The 18984-nt window shown below is 37.8% G+C and overlaps 1 protein-coding gene across 1 annotated transcript; it reads left to right on the top strand.

Annotated features, from left to right (window-relative positions):
• The first annotated feature begins 4347 nt into the window (after nucleotides 1-4347).
• Nucleotides 4348-5514, top strand: LOC110100742. Its single transcript, XM_020828390.1, has 3 exons — nucleotides 4348-4766; nucleotides 4878-4956; nucleotides 5098-5514. The coding sequence occupies exons 1-3, from the start codon at nucleotides 4348-4350 to the stop codon at nucleotides 5512-5514; spliced, it is 915 nt and encodes a 304-aa protein (XP_020684049.1).
• The last annotated feature ends 13470 nt before the right edge of the window (nucleotides 5515-18984 follow it).

Here is an 18984-nt window from a genome sequence, read left to right as displayed (position 1 = left end):
CGACCCGATGCGAGCGGGATCCGTCCCGGTCGGGTTGGGTCGTGACAAGCTTTGGTGGTATCAGTGCAATAATTTTGGAATTTGGATTGTAAGACAGAGCTATAGGAAGTGATCTGTGAGTTTATGTGGGGTAGGTCTGGTTTGTCTGGATTTTTATTTTGTTGTTTTGTGCTTAGTTTTCTGTGTGATCATGGATCTTCCAGACCCAGATATGACAGATGGGTAGAGTGCTAGTCAGGCAACTCCGGTGGGTAGTACAGCCCCAGTGGTTGATTCTGATACACTTTTGCAGTTTGCTACATTGATTGCTCAGATGATGAGCGAGACTCAGAGTATAGCCTCTATTATTCAATCTGAAGATATAGACAAACATATACAATTGTTTTTGAGATTGAAACCTCCGAGGTTTGAGGGCACTGTTGAGCCCAGAGCAGCTGAAGAATGGTTGAGGAGGTTAGAGAAGACTTTTGACGGTATGCAGTATCCGCCGGACAGGAAGGTACCTTTGGTAGTTTTTCTGTTAGATGGGGAAGCAGAGCACTGGTGGATAGGCCAGCAGGAGGCGAAATTCCAAGGGAAGTTAAATTTGTTGATTACTTGGGAAGAATTTTCTGAGGAATTTCGATCGTGGATTGGTTGAGTCTGTATGAGGCTCAGATTGACTGTTTGAAGAAGCAAGTGAGCTTGCTTATGGGTGGAGAAAGATGGATATTCCAAGGATTACGAGGTGTTTTATCCTATCTGATTTCTGTAATGGAAATCAAAAGATTGTGGAAGAAGGGTTGCTCGGTATTTTTGGCTTTTGTACGGGATATGAACCTAGAGGTGGGTTCTCTTTCTGATATCCCGGTTGTACTAGAGGTTTCTGATGTATTTCCTGAGGAGTTGGTTGGTTTACCTCCGGATAGAGATGTTGAGTTCTCTATTGATATTTTTCCGGGTATAGCTCCGATATCAAAAGCTCCGTACAGAATGGCACCGAAGGAACTTTCTGAGTTGAAAGTTCAGCTCCAGGAGTTAGTAGATAGAGGATTTGTTCATCCTAGTGTTTCTCCTTGGGGAGCACCCGTGCTATTTGTGAAGAAGAAGGACGGAACACTCCGTATGTGTGTTGATTACAGAGATTTGAATAAAATCACGATCAAGAATAAGTATTCATTACCACGGATTGATGATTTATTTGATCAACTTTCTGTCTCTTCTGTATTTTCAAAGATTGATTTGAGATCAGGATATTATCAGGTGAAAGTGAAGGAAGCTGATGTGTTGAAGACAGCTTTCAGTACTCGGTTCGGGCACTACGAGTTTTTGGTTATGCCTTTTGGGGTAACCAATACACCTGCTATTTTCATGGATCTGATGAACAGAGTGTTCAAGGAATATCTAGATCAGTTTGTGATCATCTTTATCGACGATATTCTGATATATTCTGCTTCTGAAGAAGATCATGCCAGACACTTGAGCATTATGTTGGAGACTTTAAGGCAGCATCAGTTGTATGCTAAGTTTTTCAAGTGTGAATTCTGGCTGAAGAGCATTTCTTTTCTAGGGCATGTGGTGAGTGGTGAAGGTATTTCTGTCGATCCCCAGAAGATTCAAGCTGTTGCTGATTGGCCAAGGCCTACTATGGTATTTGAGGTACATAGTTTCTTAGGCATGTCCGGATATTATAGGAAATTTGTAAAGGGATTTTCTCAAATTTCTACGCCTCTGACGAGACTGACTCAGAAGTTAGTAGCTTTTGTTTAGACATTGGAGTGTGTGGCTAGTTTTCAGAAGTTGAAGGATTGTTTGACTTCAGCTCAAGTGTTAGCACTTCCGTCAGGTACGGAAGGATTTCAGGTGTTCAGTGATGCTTCACTGAAAGGTTTGGGCTGTGTTCTAATACAGCATGGTAGGGTAATAGCTTATACTTCGAGACAATTGAAACTACATGAAAAGAATTACCCAACGCATGATTTGGAATTGGCTGTAGTTGTGTTTGCTTTGAAGATTTGGCGTCATTATCTGTATGGCGTCAGATGTGAGATCTTTACGGATCATAAGAGCTTGAAGTATATATTCACTCAGAAGGATCTGAATTTGAGACAAAGAATATGGCTTGAGTTGATCAAGGACTACGACCTGACAATTCAGTATCAACCTGGCAAGGCTAATGTGGTAGCAGACGCTTTGAGCAGGAAATCTTCTGGCTTATCAGGTATTCAGCTCTCTTCGGATGAGTATCTGATACAAGATATGGAAATATTATAGTTCGAGGTGATTTCCTCTACTGGTCCAGATTTTTGTATTTTGACTCAGATGAACATTCATGGAAGACTGGAAGAAAGGATTCAAGAAGCTCAGAAGTCAGATTTTGACTATTTGAAGTTGATTTCTCACATTGAATCTGGTAAGAAGCCTGAACTTCGCGTTTATGATTCTGGTGTTATTTTCTGCAAGAACAGGTTGTGGATTCTTATATTTCGAGATTTGAGGAAAGATATTCTGTACGAATCACATCATTCAGGCTATATGATCCATCTGGGAAGTGGCAAGATGTATAGAGACATGAAGAGTTTGTTCTGATGGCCTGGAATGAAAAAGGATGTAGCAAATTTTGTTGCTAGATGCGAGACCTGTAAGTTGGTGAAGGCAGAGCATCAACGACCAGGAGGACTTTTGCAGTCGTTGCCTATCCCTGAGTGGAAGTGGGAGGAGGTAACAATGGATTTTGGTATGGGTTTTCCTCGATCAAGGCAAAGGCATGATGCCATTTGGGTGATTGTGGATCGATTGACGAAGTCTGCACATTTTCTTTCGATCAGGCAGACGAATCCGGTGGATAAGTTAGCACAAGTATATGTGAAGGAGATTGTCAGATTACATGGTATGCCTAAAGTGATCGTATCTGATCGAGATGGATGGTTTACTTCAAGACTTTGGAAGAGTATTCAGCAAGGATTTGGTACGAAGTTGCATTTCAGTACGGCATTTCATCTGCAGAATGACGGACAGTCTGAAAGGACTATCCAGGTACTAGAAGATCTTCTGAGATTATTTGTTTTGGATTTTGGAGGAAGTTGGAAAGATCATATTCCTTTGATCGAATTTGCTTATAATAACAGTTTTCAGTCCAGTATTGGTATGTCACCTTATGAAGCTTTGTATGGATGGAAGTGTAGAACTCCTTTAACTCTGATTGAGGTAGGAGATAAACAAGAAATGGGTGCAACATTTGTGGATGAAACTATTGTGAAAATCAACTTGATTAAAGAAAGATTGAAAGCTGCACAATATCGACAATAGAAGTATTACAATCAGAAGCACAGGTTTGTTGAATTTCAGATTGGTGACTTTGTGTATGTCAAAGTCAGTCCGATGAAAGGAGTCAGCAGATTTGGAAAAGTGAGTAAGCTCAGTCCAAGGTATGTTGGACCTTTTGAAATCCTTGAAAGGATTGGTAAGTCTGCTTATAGACTGTTACTATCTGATCAGATGTCTGATGTGCATAATGTGTTTCACGTATCTACTTTGCGATAGTGGATATCTGACTCTGGAAAGACCTTTTCTGCTGATGAAGTTGAGATTCAGGAGAATCTGTAGTATAAAGAAGAACCTGAGTTGATTTTGGCTTACAATGTTCGTAAGTTAAGAAGTAAACAAATTCCTATGGTTAAAGTTCAGTGGAAGCACCGAACAGCACGAGAAGCGACTTGGGAAAAGGAGTCGGACATGAGACAGTTGTATCCGTATCTGTTTTGACTGAGTTTTGGATTGGCAATGTTGAGGACGACATTTTTCTGAAGTTGGGGAGATTGTAAAGACCATTTTTGCTCCTAGGTTCGTTTGGGATAAAATTTGATCGTCCAGGACGATCGGTACAGGTTGTGCAAGAAAGCATGTTTGGCTGCATGGTTCGTCTGAACGAAAGTTGGATCGTCTGGACGAAAATTTTCCATAGCCGATCCTCTAGAGATGATAATATCAGGTATTCAGCTCTCTTCGGATGAGTATCTGATACAAGATATGGAAATATTACAGTTCGAGGTGATTTCCTCTACTGGTCCGGATTTTGGTATTTTGACTCAGATGAACATTCAGGGAAGACTGGAAGAAAGGATTCAAGAAGCTCAGAAGTCAGATTTTGACTATTTGAAGTTAATTTCTCACATTAAATCTGGTAAGAAGCCTGAACTTCGCGTTTCTGATTCTGGTGTTATTTTCTGCAAGAATAGGTTGTGGATTCTTGTGTTTCGAGATCTGAGGAAAGAGATTCTGTACGAATCACATCATTCAGGCTATACGATCCATCCGGGAAGTGGCAAGATGTACGGAGACATGATGAGTTTGTTCTGATGGCCTGGAATGAAAAAGGATGTAGCAAATTTTGTTGCTAGATGTGAGACCTGTCAGTTGGTGAAGGCAGAGCATCAACGACCAGGAAGACTTTTGCAGTCGTTGCCTATCCCTGAGTGGAAGTGGGAGGAGGTAACAATGGATTTTGCTATGGATTTTCCTCGATCAAGGCAAAGGCATGATGCCATTTGGGTGATTGTGGATCGATTGACGAAGTCTGCACATTTTCTTTCGATCAGGCAGACGAATCTGGTGGATAAGTTGGCACAAGTATATGTGAAGGAGATTGTCAGATTACATGGTATGCCTAAAGTGATCGTATCTGATCGAGATGGACGGTTTACTTCCAGACTTTGGAAGAGTATTCAGCAAGAATTTGGTACGAAGTTGCATTTCAGTACGGCATTTCATCCGCAGACTGACGGATAGTCTGAAAGGACTATCCAGGTACTGGAAGATCTTCTGAGATTATTTGTTTTGGATTTTGGAGGAAATTGGGAAGATCATATTCCATTGATCGAATTTGCTTATAATAACAGTTTTCAGTCCAGTAATGGTATGTCACCTTATGAAGTTTTGTATGGACGGAAGTGTAGAACTCCTTTAACTCTGACTGAGGTAGGAGATAGACAAGAAATGGGTGCAACATTTGTGGATGAAACTATTGTGAAAATCAACTTGATTAAAGAAAGATTGAAAGCTGTACAAGATCGATAATAGAAGTATTACAATCAAAAGCACAGGTTTGTTGAATTTCAGATTGGTGACTTTGTGTATGTCAAAGTCAGTCCGATGAAAGGAGTCAGCAGATTTGGAAAAGTGAGTAAGCTCAGTCCAAGGTATGTTGGACCTTTTGAAATCCTTGAAAGGATTGGTAAGTCTGCTTATAGACTGTTATTATCTGATCAGATGTATGATGTACATAATGTGTTTCACGTATCTACTTTGCGAAAGTGGATATCTGACTCTAGAAAGACATTATCTGCTGATGAAGTTGAGATTCAGGAGAATCTGCAGTATAAAGAAGAACCTGAGTTGATTTTGGCTTACGATGTTCGTAAGTTAAGAAGTAAACAAATTCGTATGGTTAAAGTTCAGTGGAAGCACCGAACAGCACGAGAAGCGACTTGGGAAAAGGAGTCGGACATGAGACGGTTGTATCCGTATCTTTTTTGACTGAGTTTTGGATTGGCAATGTCGAGGACGACATTTTTCTCAAGTTGGGGAGATTGTAAAGACCATTTTTGCTCCTAGGTTCGTCTGGGATAAAATTTGATCGTCCGGGACGATTGGTACAGGTTGTGCAGGAAAGCATGTTTGGCTGCATGGTTCGTCTGAACGAAAGTTGGATCGTCTGGACGAAAATTTTCCATAGCCGATCCTCTAGAGACGATAATTAATTTCGTCTGGACGAAAATTGTCCATAGCATAAATCGTCCGGGATGAAGTTGCGATCGTCCGGGACGATCAGTCTGGATATATATAGAATGAGATATTTTCAGAAAAGAAAAAGGACGCTAGGAGAGAAAAACGAAGGAAAAAGAAGGAAAAGTGATTTTTGGGCGACTCCGGTCCGTTTTCGTCCGTTGTGACAGTTAGAGAAGTTGACCGACTCGAGGTAAGGCACATTCCGCCTTTCACAATTTTCAGAAATGAGATTTTTGACGCATTTTCTGTTCCAAAATTTGTTTCCGTTAGCGAATAATTGATTTTATTTTGCACTGATAAAGGTTTTACCGCATAACTTTTGGTATGTCTCTGGAATGTTAATTGTGAACGTTTTGAGTATTTTCTGGAAGATTTTTACAGGATATTTTGGATTCTGTGGTGTTTTAATCAAACTGTAAATTATCAGGATATTGAAAAATATTTTGTCAGTACAATGGAAGTCTTACAATGTTGTTGTGAATGTTCTGTGGTAATTTGGTATATTTCTGAAATTATGAATTTTGTGTAAATTTCGTATACTGCCGTTATGCCGCTGAATTTTTGTACGATTTCTGAGATTTCTGAAATAAGATGATTTTAATATGAATTGTGTATGTGCTATCAAAATGAAGCTATAAGGGGCCAGAATCCTTTGAGATTCTGTAAGTGTCAGAGAATGGAGCTATAAGGGGTCAGAATCCGTTGAGATTCTGTAAATGTCAGGGAAGGGAGCTATAAGGGGTCAAAATCCGTCGAGATTCTGTAAGAGTCTGGAGAATCTGAAATCTGATATGTGATATGTTATCTGGAACATGATATTTGATATCTGAGATCTGTTATGTGACTTATTTGATTTGTTTTATGAATCCTCTGATATATGTACGATTCTGGTTATTCCGTATGATTCTGTCTGTTCTGTGACTTGAAAGTTTTATGACATTTGTTCTGAACTCTGACTTACCATGACTTTAGTTTTTAATATGGATTGTTGATTTATGATTGAATAAGTATCTGTTATGTGATTTTTGTAGGCTATTTTTGATGTGAGTTTTTGATGATTTTGATTGGTGATTGATGTCTTGCTGAGCTGTTAGATCATTCTTGTTTTCTACATGGTTTTCAAGTTCTGGGAAAGGGAAGGAAGTCTTGGATTAGCTGTCCAGAGTCTGATCTGTGATTAGGTATTTTGTACTTTTGATTTTTGTACAGTCATGGCTTATCTGTTCTTATCTGTTCTTTATGTCTGTAAGCCATGTATTGTATCTATATATGATTATTTGGTGAAAGATAAGATAGATGAATTGTGCTCTATTTGGATGTTTATAGTAGCTCTGTGTTTTTCTATCTATATTATTTTGGAAGTAAGATCTGAAGCAAATTCCAAAGCTAGATCCTGGATTTGTTGGCTCCGTCGCGACCCGATGCAAGCGGGATCCGTCCCGGTATGGTTGGGTCGTGACAGATCGCCTGTGTCTAATCGGCCTGGCTGATCTCTGATCGGCCTGGACGATCGGACCGCCTTTTTGACCAATTGTCCTGTACATAATTATTGAGCCATATCGGCCTGGACGATTCTGCGATCGGCCAAGACGATATGGCCGTTTCTTTAAATTCAGGCCATTTCAGCCATGGTTTTTTCACTTTCAACCCTTTCTCCTCTTGTGTTTTCTTGCTAACTCCTCTCTATGGCTAGTGGGAAATATGTCCGTCAAACTTCTGGGAGTTCTTCGAGGGCAAGGATTGACCCTCGTTTTAGGGAAGCAGAAGATGAAGCCGCCTATCTTCGTTACAAAGAGTGTGGAATTACTGTCTCCAGAATCATCAATCATGTCCACATCTCTTACCCGATAATGGATCTTTTCGCTCACACCTCACTTTGCTTCATTCTGTCTCTTGCTTTCCCTTTCAATTCCGAGTTTCTTTGAGAATTTTTTACAAACCTTCGCATTAACCCTACTTTCACAGCCCTGACCTCCTATGTGAATCGACGCCCTGTCGAAATCAGATATCAGGACTGTGTTGATCTTTTACAGCTATCCACCACATGGGATAAGCTGCACTTAATCGCCTCAAATCCTGATCTTGACTAGTCCACGGCAAATCACTTCATTCGCTAGACAAATGCACCTTTCCATGTTGGAGAGACTAGCTCTTTAGTCAAAGATGTTAGGACAATCCAACATGTCCTTCGCACCTCCATAATTCCAAAAGCCGGGAACCGAATCCACATCAACCCTCTACTTTCCCTCACTACTTTTTACATCATGGCTCGTAGAGAATTCAACACTGCGGACCTAATTTTTTGATACATTGATCATCTAATCACAATTCGCGATCCAAGTCACAAGAGGAAACCAAATCTAGCCTTAGGACACATCATAGCCTATGTTCTTGAAACCAAATACCAACTTCAGTATCCTATTCCACCAAACCTCCCAACTCCCTTCTACTAAAACAGTTCCTTCAGTACCCTTCACAGTACTCGTCTCTACCCTGAGGAACCTCGGGGGGCTAGAGAGGAGGAGGCTCCCGCTCCCGCTCCCTTTCCTGACCCTATTCCTCGCCACCAGCACTCACTGGTTGATCAGTTGTTTGAGAGGTTTGATCGATGGGAGACCCGCTTTGACGCCTACGTTGCTGCACAGGAGCAGCAACACTCTGAGGACATTGCCCGATACGAGCAGCACCACACTGAAGATTTAGCCCAGTTTGACAATTTCCTTACTCACCAGCAGCAGCAGCATGACCAGGACATCTCCTGGTTCAATGCTCAGTTTACCATGCTTGCCAGCTACTTTCAGCAGCCATCTCCACCACCTCCATCAGATGATCAGGATCCCTCGTTCTTTTAGTCTGTGCTTTCTGTTGTTTGTTTCCTTTTTTTTTAGTTTCCTTGTTAGTCTTTGTTTGTTTTTTCTTTTTTTTATGGACCCTCTTTTTGTGCTGACAAAAGGGGGAGTAGGATGTGGTAGGAAAAGTTGTTTGTAACTTTGAAATTCTAATGAACCTTTTTGGATATTTTCCTACTTGTGTTTTGCCATCATCAAAAAGGGGAAGATTGTTGCAAATCTATTTTTCATAGTTTATGTTTTGATGATTGACAAACACTATTTCTCTTGGACTGCTTATTGCTTCTAACGTTTCAGGAATCGAAGATCGGACAAACAAGATGAAGCCAATTCAGGATTGCGTAGGTTTAGGGTTGAGCCAGTATGTACTTTTGTTTTTTCACTTCTTGAGTCTACTTATAATGGTCAAAGAGACTGATGCTAAGTAACCCTTCACACACATACTTGAAAAACTTAGAATTTCTGTTTTTACTCATATCGTCCCGGACGATTTCTTCTATCGGCCTGAACAATCTGGCTTAAAACAGAAAGTCTAAATAAGGATTCTTAATTAAGGCAGCCATCATTAACATATCGGCCTGGACGATACGTGTATCAGCCAGGACGATATTCTTAAAACAGAAAGAAGTTGCCGCCATAGACAATTAAGGTATACTGTATTTTTAAATTATCGGTCAGGATGATCCAGTATCGGCCTGGACGATATTCACAAATTATGCCTTAATTGTTCAGGAAATCAAGGGAGTAATTAAGGATGATTGATACGATCATATCGTTCTGGACGATAGCAGGATTATCCAGGACGATCCAGTCAAAAACCTTAAGTTACTTCAGGACGATCAAAATCGGCCAGCTCGTATCCAAGGCTATTGTTAGGATAATTTTCCTCTGATTTGAACTAATCGGCCAGGCCGATCGTGAGATCGGCCAGGACGATCAATCCAATTTTCAATCGTCTTGTTTTGCATCAAGGGCGATGCTCTGGCCGATCTTCATTAATTTGTACTGATCGGCCAGGCCGATGTCGATATTGGCCTAAACGATAAAGTCGACAATTTGCAATTAATGAGCTCCTTTGAAGCTCTTCTATTTAAGAGCTCATGTTCAATGTTTTGAAAGACCTTTGGCTGCTGCCTTGAATTAAAAAGACTTTGAGGAGAGAAAGAGAGAGAGGGAGAGAGAGTGGATCTTGTGAGGGGGAGCTTGTGAGGGGATTCACAATAGTTGCTTCAAGGATCGCTCTGCTTGTTCTTCGTCTAGAGTTTCTAGTCCGTGGAAGGGTCGGTAGAGGTAAGGAGTTAGCTTTTGGTTGTGGTTCTCTGCCAGCTTCAGGTGGAAGCAAAATGAGGTAGGTTCTCTGCCTTATCGGGGTGGCAAAAAGGAGGTTCTTGTGAGGGCTTCTCCACCTAGCCATGGGGGCTAAATGAGAGTCACATTTTGTAGTGCAATACTTAGAGGGTGCCTCCAAGGAGTGGATGTAGGTCGAGTTGACCGAACCACTATAAATTTCTGTGTTCTTATTTTTGCTTCCGCACTTTTATTTTCGCACTTTATTTTTTGTGGTGATTTTGGTTTATGTTTTTCATTCTTTGAGAAAAGAAATTTTTAATTACCAATTCACCCCCCCCCCCTCTTGGTTAGCTTGGGCCAGTTCTATAGGGCTTAACATCCCTAGCAAACTTTCAAGATATTTTTTCATGTGGCATGCTAGGACACATCTCACACACTTGCACTGTTCACCATAGTACACATTGGGTGTGGAGACCAAAATTGCATGACTCACAACATAGCACACAAGCATCGCTTTCTATTATTCATAAGAAGGGACCCAAACCTTTTTGGGTTCCTAAATCTGATAATTATTGATTCTTACAGGTTTGCTCTCACCAAAGACCTCGTGAGAGTATATGATACTTGGACAAATGGAGGCTCGCAGCTCATAATTGCTTAAACTTGCTGCTTCATTATTTCTTGAAATACTTTTGTTGATTAGTGTTGTTTTCTATTTTTTGTGCTAGCTTTTTGTTTTTTTAGTTGTTTGATTTTATTTTAACTTTGGTTTTCTATAAGATGATTTTTTCAAGCTTTTAGATTTTGGAGATTTAAAAGCCAATGATTAGCATCTCTAAATCGGTTAAAGGGAGAAACACCGTTGATGGTTTCCCTCCCTCTGACCTCATTTAGTGGTATAATTTTCTTCTCTAAATAAAAGCCTATCTCATTTTAACAAATAGTTTTCAAAATTAAGATCTTTTTTATCTTTGCTAAAATAATCTATCATATCTATAATGTCCAAAGTTTTTATATAACTTTCAAGTTAATTGAAATCTTGTCGTTGCACTTATCATATGAATTTGTTTTTGTTTTGTGGCTAGTTCTTCTTTATATTAGAGAGAGAGCTCCTATTCATAAATATCTAGAAGATATACTCACAACTAATAATCCTTTTTAAGAGATTGTAAAAGAGAAATTAGCTTGCAAAAAAAAAAACTAAAAAGGGAAAGTGGTAAAGACGTCATATTGAAATGAAAAGTATATACACAAATGTGTATCAAAAATCAAAAGATGCTCAAAGAGTCAATCAAAGTAACATGAGGCATAAAATGAGCCCACTAAAAGCAAGCTATCCACTCTTTTCAAAACTTTTAAAACTTAGAAAAACTCATCGGTTATTTGATATTTTCAAAGGCTTGATTTCAAATTTTATGATTGAGACAAATTACTTTGGTATATTATTTATAAGATATTTTATTTATAACCAAGTTTTGAATGGATATTCTTTTTATCCAATTAAATTATTCTGAGTTAGGCCTTTTTTTTCAAAAGATAATTTTTACCCTGAAAGACGTCCGAGCTAGAGTTAATAGGATCGGATATTCTACCATTTTTAAATTGTGACATTGTTAACTCTTTGATCTTTTGAATATCTAAAATTTATATATTTGGAAAATTTGTCATATGGATGTTTTGCTAAAACAAAAAAATAGAAAAAATAAAAACAAAAATTTCATTTTTCCTTTATTTTTTTTTTTTCATTTTTATTTTTTTTATTTTGTTTTATTTAATTTTGGGGTTTTCTCTGATAATCTCCATCTTTCCTTGGATTTCAAATGCTTATCACATCGTCCTGGACGATATCTCTATCGTCCTGGACAATATGATAATTTCTCTTCAAAATTTCATCTGCTCAACTTTTCTAAGCTTGTTGTAAATCATCATCCCAGACGATCCCTTATCATCCTGGACAATCTGATCAAACTCTGTTACAATCATCTTGATCATCTTAGCCTATACAATTTTCATCCTGGCCAATGCATTTATGGTCATCGTCCTTTCTGATACACCGGATAGGCCTAGATGATCCACGTGTCAATACATTTAAAATCCTTAAAATTGTCCCGAACGATCCATTATTGGACAATCACCTAGCCAATCCACTGTTCGTCCTGGACGATACACATGGCACATATTTAAAACATTTTAAATTCGTATGGTATGATCAATTATTGAGCATCATCTTTGAAAGCTCGTTAGGGATGTTAGTCCTATTGAACTAGTCCCAAAGTTAATAAGAGAGAGGTGAATTTGTAATAAAAATTCTTTTAACCAAAGACAAAACAATCAAACCAATATCACCACAACCAATAACCAAATGCGGAAATTAAAAGAAAATATCACAACAAATTTATTATGGTTCGATCAAAGCTTGACCTACATCCACTCCTTAGAGGCACCCTCCAAGTATTGCACTAAACTAGTGTCTCTCCTTTAGCCCCCACAGCTAGGCGGAGAAGCCCTTACAAAATCACTTCCACCTTCCTCGGTGCGGTAGAGTCGCCGGGTCCTTTAACACCAAAGCAAACTTCTTCTTTGGTGAACTTCCCTCGAGACAAGCCTTTAATCCGACGGTATTAAGGTGCAAGCCTACCGGAGCAACCATGTGGAATCCCCTCCACACTCCCATGAGTCCTCGCTCATAGGATCTTCTCCCTCTCAGACTTCACCCATTCCTCACTCCCTTTCAAACTCTCTCTTCAAGTCTCCACCACAAGAATGAAGCTCGAATGGCTGCCAAAGACCCTTACAAAATTGACATGCTATAGCTTAAATAAAATCTCTCAAAATGAGCTCATTAATGCAAGTAGCTGACATTATCGTCTAGGACGATAGGAATATCGTCATGTACACAGTACAAATTAAGCTCATCAGCCCAGCACTATATGAGACTATCAGAAGAAAATTGGTTACATCGTCCTGGTCGATCTCATGATCGTCCAGGACGATTAGTTTAAAACCATTTTAATTGTCCTGATCATCATGCTGGATAGATGTTGGCCAATGTAAATCATCCAGGACATCATCCTGGCCAATCCTATAATCGTCCTGAACGACCTGATTATATCAATCAGCCATTAATGCTTTCTAAAGATACTAGATCAATTTAGACATAAATGAGTTAGATCGGCCTGGACGATGGGTATATCGTCCTGGCCGATTTCCTAAAATATAGAATGCCTAATCTAATCATGGCGGTTTATTCTTTATTAATTGAACATATCATCCTGGAAGATATAAGTATCGTCCAGGCCAATCAGTTATGACGGTTGTCTTAATGAGGATGCCCTAATTAGGGTTTCTACTTTTGGACAGATCGTCTATGACGATATAAATATCATCCTGGATGATGTTACCAAAAATAGAAATCTTTAGGGAACAAGAGAAAATCTACCAAGTTAAAAATCATTAGGAGCCACATAAAATACAATAGACTCAACAAAGGAAAAAGTGTACAAACTGACTCAATCCTAGTCTACCCAATCTTGAGCTAGTTCCAAATTGTAGTCTGGTCGTGTGGACCTGAAACGTTAGTTTATAAGGCAATTGTAGAGAAATAAGAAATGTTTGCTATTATCAAAATCATAAACCTTAGATCCACAATAATCTCCCCCTTTTTTATGATGGCAAACATTACAATTTGAATTTTTAAAAAAACTTTTTTCTTAATCTCTCCCTCACTAGAATAACACTTTTAAACAATAGGGGAGATAAACTTTTTGTTCTTTTTAAATTTTTTTGAAAAGGAGCAAGAAGATACAAATTCAATAATATGTTCTCCCCCTTTGACATTATCAAAAAGAGAGGAGGCACAAATAAAAAATATAATTAACAAAAGATAAAAAATGTACCCTGATCGAGTGAAAAAAATAAATATTCTTAAAATGATAAAGTTACCTCTTAGTTTTAATTAAAAATTTAGTATAATTGGATTGACACCGCATAGCCCAGAAAAGGTTAGAAATTCAAAATTTTATAATCCAAACTCAAGTTCTTTAAAAAAGGTTCAAAAACTTTTTAATTCAATATCTAAATCATCGAATAAATCAGAGAAAGAAACAATTATTTTTAAAAACTTCTTCCATAACATATTTCTAATAAAAGATTAATGCATGAATTGTTGAATCAAGAATCAAGATTTTCAAACTCAAGTATTGAGAGTATCAAGGGTTTTCTTAAGCTTTTAAGAAATACAAGAATAGTAAGCATTAAACTTTGTGGGCTCATTTTATGCCTCTTGACAATTAGTTGGCGCACTGCGCATCTTTTATTTTTGGCATCATTGGCCAATTTTTTTTTAATATGCTATATTTCTAAAAAAAAAGTAAATCCATCATATTGACAAAGCGAATTTCTTGATTAAGAAAATTATGAGTTAGATTCAACAATTTGCAAAACATTCCTATGCGATAAATAAAATATAAGGAGATAAAAAAATTTTGTTTCAAAAAACAATTTAAAAGATGAAAAATATTTTAAATCAAAAGTAGAATAATCTTTTTAAGGAAATAGAGATTAAGATTAAAAAACATGAGTTTCCTTCCTTTGAATAGTTTTAGAGAAGTCAATTGCAACTTACTAAAGATTTCAAGAAAAAATAGGAAGTAGATTTTTCATTTTTAGAAAAGTGAATGTGTGTGTTGATCAGAAAAAGAATACAAAACAAAATAAGTAAAATAAAAAAAATCTAATAATAAAAAAAACAAAATAAAAAATGAAAACTAAAAATAAAAACACAATAAAGAAAAACACAAATAAGGCTTTTATCCATTATCTCTTTCCTTATCCGATGATTCAGAAATCAGATCTGCCCATGAGATTTTTTGCTTTTCATTATTTCTCCAGTTTAAGTTTAGCTTCGCCTTACCCTTTTCTTTTGCAGGGAGAATTCTTAAATTAGGGCACTCATTTTTCATAGGTCTAGGTTTCATACATCGAAAACAAATAATGTCAGAAGTTATATGAACATCTTTACCATTTTTACCATTTTTCCACTTTTGCTTATGCTTTGGTGAGCTTTGTGATTTGCTTGACAAGTCATTGCTATCGTCACCAACTAAGCTTCCTCTATCCGTATCTTTAGCTTTTAGAATAATCGTTTCACCTACATCTAAAAGTTTTTGACCCAAACCTTGCTCGTAGGTAATGAGAGAGCCAATCAAATTATCAATAGAATATTCATTCAAATCTTTTGATTCATAAATAACAACAACTTTAGCATCAAATTTTTCAAGTAAACAATAAAGAATTTTGTTAGCTTTTTCAAAATTTGAAAAATATTTTCCTAAGGCATGCAATAATGTTATAATTTGAATGAACCTGGTATACATAATTAAGATTGTTTCAAAACGTTTCATGGAAAATAGTTCAAAATCATGCATTAACATATTCAACTTAGATTGCTTGATTTCACTAATGCCTTCGTATATGGTGTGTAGTTTATCCCAAAATTCCTTACCTGTAATGCACGTGGACACTAACATAAAATCATCAGAATTTAAAACATAGAAAAAGCAATTTAAAGACTTTGCATTCAATTGAGCATTGAGTTTTTCTTCCCTGATCCATTAATTAAAAGGAATATCAGTTTTAACTCCATCAACAATACATGACGGTGATGAATAACCAGTTAAAATCGTATGCCACATACAAAAATCAATCGATTGCAAGAATGTAGATATGCAAATTTTCCAAAAATCAAAAGTAATATTTTCAAATAAAGGTGGTCTCGTGATTGAATAATCTTCCGCAAAATTACGATTAGCCATGGATCGAAAATTCAAAAAAATTTTAAACTTAATTTTATGAATCCCGCTCTGATACCACTTGAAAGCTCGTTAGGGATGTTAGACCCTATTGAACTAGTCCCAATGCTAATAAGAGAGAGGTGAATTGGTAATAAAATTAATTTACCCAAAGATAAAACAATCAAACAAATATCACCACAACCAATAACCAAATGCGGAAATTAAATGCGAAAATTAAAAGGAAAGATCACACCAAATTTATAGTGGTTCGATCAAAGTTTTACCTACGTCCACTCCTTTGACACAAAAGCGAACTTCTTCTTTGGTGAACTTCACTCGAGACAAGCCTCAAATCCGACGTTATTAAGGTGCAAGCCTTCCAGAGCAACCGTGTGGAATCCCTTCCACACTCCCTTGAGTCCCCCCGCTCACAGTATCTTCTCCCTCTTAGACTTCACCCGTTCCTCACTCCCTTTCAAGCTCTCTCTTCAAGTCTCCCCCACAAGAATGAAGCTCCAATGGCTGCCAAAGACCCAAAATTGCCATGCTATAGCTTAAACATAAGCTCTCAAAATGAGCTCATTAATGCAAGTAGCCGACATTATCGTTCAGGATGATAGGAATATCGTCCTGTACGATCAGTACAAATTAAGCTCATCAGCCCGGGATGATATGGGACGATCAGAAGAAAATTAGTTACATCGTCCTAGTTGGTCTCACGATCATTCTGGATGATTAGTTTAAAACCATTTTAATCATCCTGATTATCGCCTTAGATAGATGCTGGACAATTGAAATTGTCTAGGACATCGTCCTGGCTGATCCTATGATCGTCCCAAACAATCTGATCGTATCAATCATCCATTAATGCTTTCCAAAGATACCAGATCAATTTATGCATAAATGAGTTAGATCGGCCTGGACGATGGGTATATCGTTCTCGTCGATCTCCTAAAATACAGAATGCCTAATCTGATCATGGTGGCTTATTCTTACTTAATTGATTATATCATCCAGGCCGATCAACTTATGACGACTGTCTTGAAAAGAATGCCCTAACTATGGTTTCTGCTTTTGGACAGATCATCCAAGATGATATAAATATCATCTCGGACGATGTTACCAAAAAGAGAAATCTTTAGGGAATAAGAGAAAATCTACTAAGTTACAAATCATCAGGAGCCACATAAAATACAATAGACTCAAGAAAGGAAAAGTATACAAACTAACTCAATCCTAGTCTACCCAATTTTGATCTGGTTTCAAATTATAGTCTGATCGTGCGGACCTGAAAAGTTAAATCATAAGGCAATTATAAAAAAATAAGAAATATGTGATATCATTAAAATCATAAACCATAGATCCACAGCAATCCTGGACGATACACCTAATCGGCTCGGATGATCTGCTTTTTTAACGGTCGTCTAGCTTGACTCCTCGGGACGATCACCTGTCTATTATCATCCTGGCTGATGTCTGATCGGCCCAAATGATTGGACTATCTTTTTGACCAATCGGCCTGTACGCAATAATTGAACCATATCGTCCTGGACGATTCTACAAACGTCCTGGATAATGTGGCCTTTTCTTTAAATTCAGAGTATTCCAGCCATATTTCTCACCTCAAATAACTTCTCCTCTCCTATTTACTTACTATTTTCTTAATATGGCTGGAGGAAAACGTGTCTGTCAGGCTTCTAGAAGCTCCTCGAGGGCCACTCTGGACCCTTTATTCAGGGAAGTAGAAGATCAAGCAACTTATCATCAGTACAAAGAATACAGCATCACTCTCTCCAGAATAATCAATCCTGTCCACCTCTCATATCCGGTATTAGACCTCTTCACTCACACTTCTCTCTACTTCATTCTTACTCTAGAAGTCCCCTTTACCTCTAAACTTCTTTTTGAATTTTTTGCTAACCTCCGCATAAACTCTGCCTACACAGCCCTCACCTCCTATGTAAATCGACATCCTGTTCAGATTATATATCAAGACTGTGTTGAACTGTTGCAGATATCCACCTCAGGGGAAAAGCTGCATACCATTATCTCAGATCCTAATTTTTATTGGTCCTCGGCAAATCATTTTCTTCTCCAAACCAACGCACCCTTTCACGTTGGTGAGACTAGCTCTTTACTCAAAGATGCTAGGACAATCCAACATGTCCTTCGCACTTTCATTATTCTAAAGGCTGGGGATGGAGTCTACATCACCCCATTACTTTCTCTTACCACCTTTTACATCATGGTCTATATAGAATTTAATGCTACTGACCTGATTTTTTGATACATTGATCATTTGACTATAATCTGTGATCCAGGTCATAAGAGGAAACCCAATCTGACTTTGGGACGCATCATTTCATATGTTCTTAAAATCAAATACAATCTTTAATATTTTGCTCACCCCAACTATCTACCTCCCTGTTATTCAAACAATTCTTTCTATGTCCTTCACAGTGCTCGTCTCCACCCAGGAGATAGGGATGGTCGAGGGGCAGAGGAGGAGGAGTCTCCCGCTCCCGTTCCTGAACCTGTTCCTTTCCGCCAGCACTCACAGTTTGATCAGTTAGTGGAGAGATTTAATCAGTTGGAGACCTGATTCAACACTTTTGTAGCTCACCAGTAGCAGCAGCATGATGAGGATGTAGCCCGTTTCAATTCCTATGCTACACACCAGCAGCAGCAGCAATACTAGGACATGGCCTGGTTTTGCTCATAGTTTGCTTCACTCTCCAGTTAATTTCAGTAGCCACCACAACCTCCTATATCTGATGATTAGGGTCCTTCATTTTCAAGTTTTCTATTTTTTATTTTTTATAGTTTGTTTTTTAATTTGTTTTAGTTTCTGTTATGTTGTCTTTATGTGTGTTTAGGATCCCTTCTTTTTTGTGATGATAAAAGGGGGAGTAGGTGATGGATCCTATACTTTGAATTCTGGAACTTAATGTACTATTTTAACACTGGTTTTACTTAGAATTCTTTTGTTTGTATTTTCCATCATAAAAAAGGGGAGATTGTTGCAACTATATGAATATTGATTTTAATGATAGCAAACAACACTTGTTTCTCTACGACTGCCCTTTTTACTACTGACATTTCAGGACTCAAAGATTAGACGAAAATCAGAACTAGCTCAAGATTGGGTATACTAGGTCTGAGTCTATTTACATTTTTATTTTTCCCTTTCTTTAGTCAATTGTAATCTTTGAAGTGACTGATGCTAAGTAATGCTACACACATACACTTGAGTATTTTAGAATTTTTGTTTTTTACTCACATCGTCC

This window comes from Dendrobium catenatum, unplaced genomic scaffold (assembly GCF_001605985.2).
Source record: "Dendrobium catenatum unplaced genomic scaffold, ASM160598v2 fragScaff_scaffold_887, whole genome shotgun sequence".
NCBI classification, from domain to species: Eukaryota; Viridiplantae; Streptophyta; class Magnoliopsida; order Asparagales; family Orchidaceae; genus Dendrobium; species Dendrobium catenatum.
This window is presented reverse-complemented; position numbering and strand designations above follow the sequence as displayed.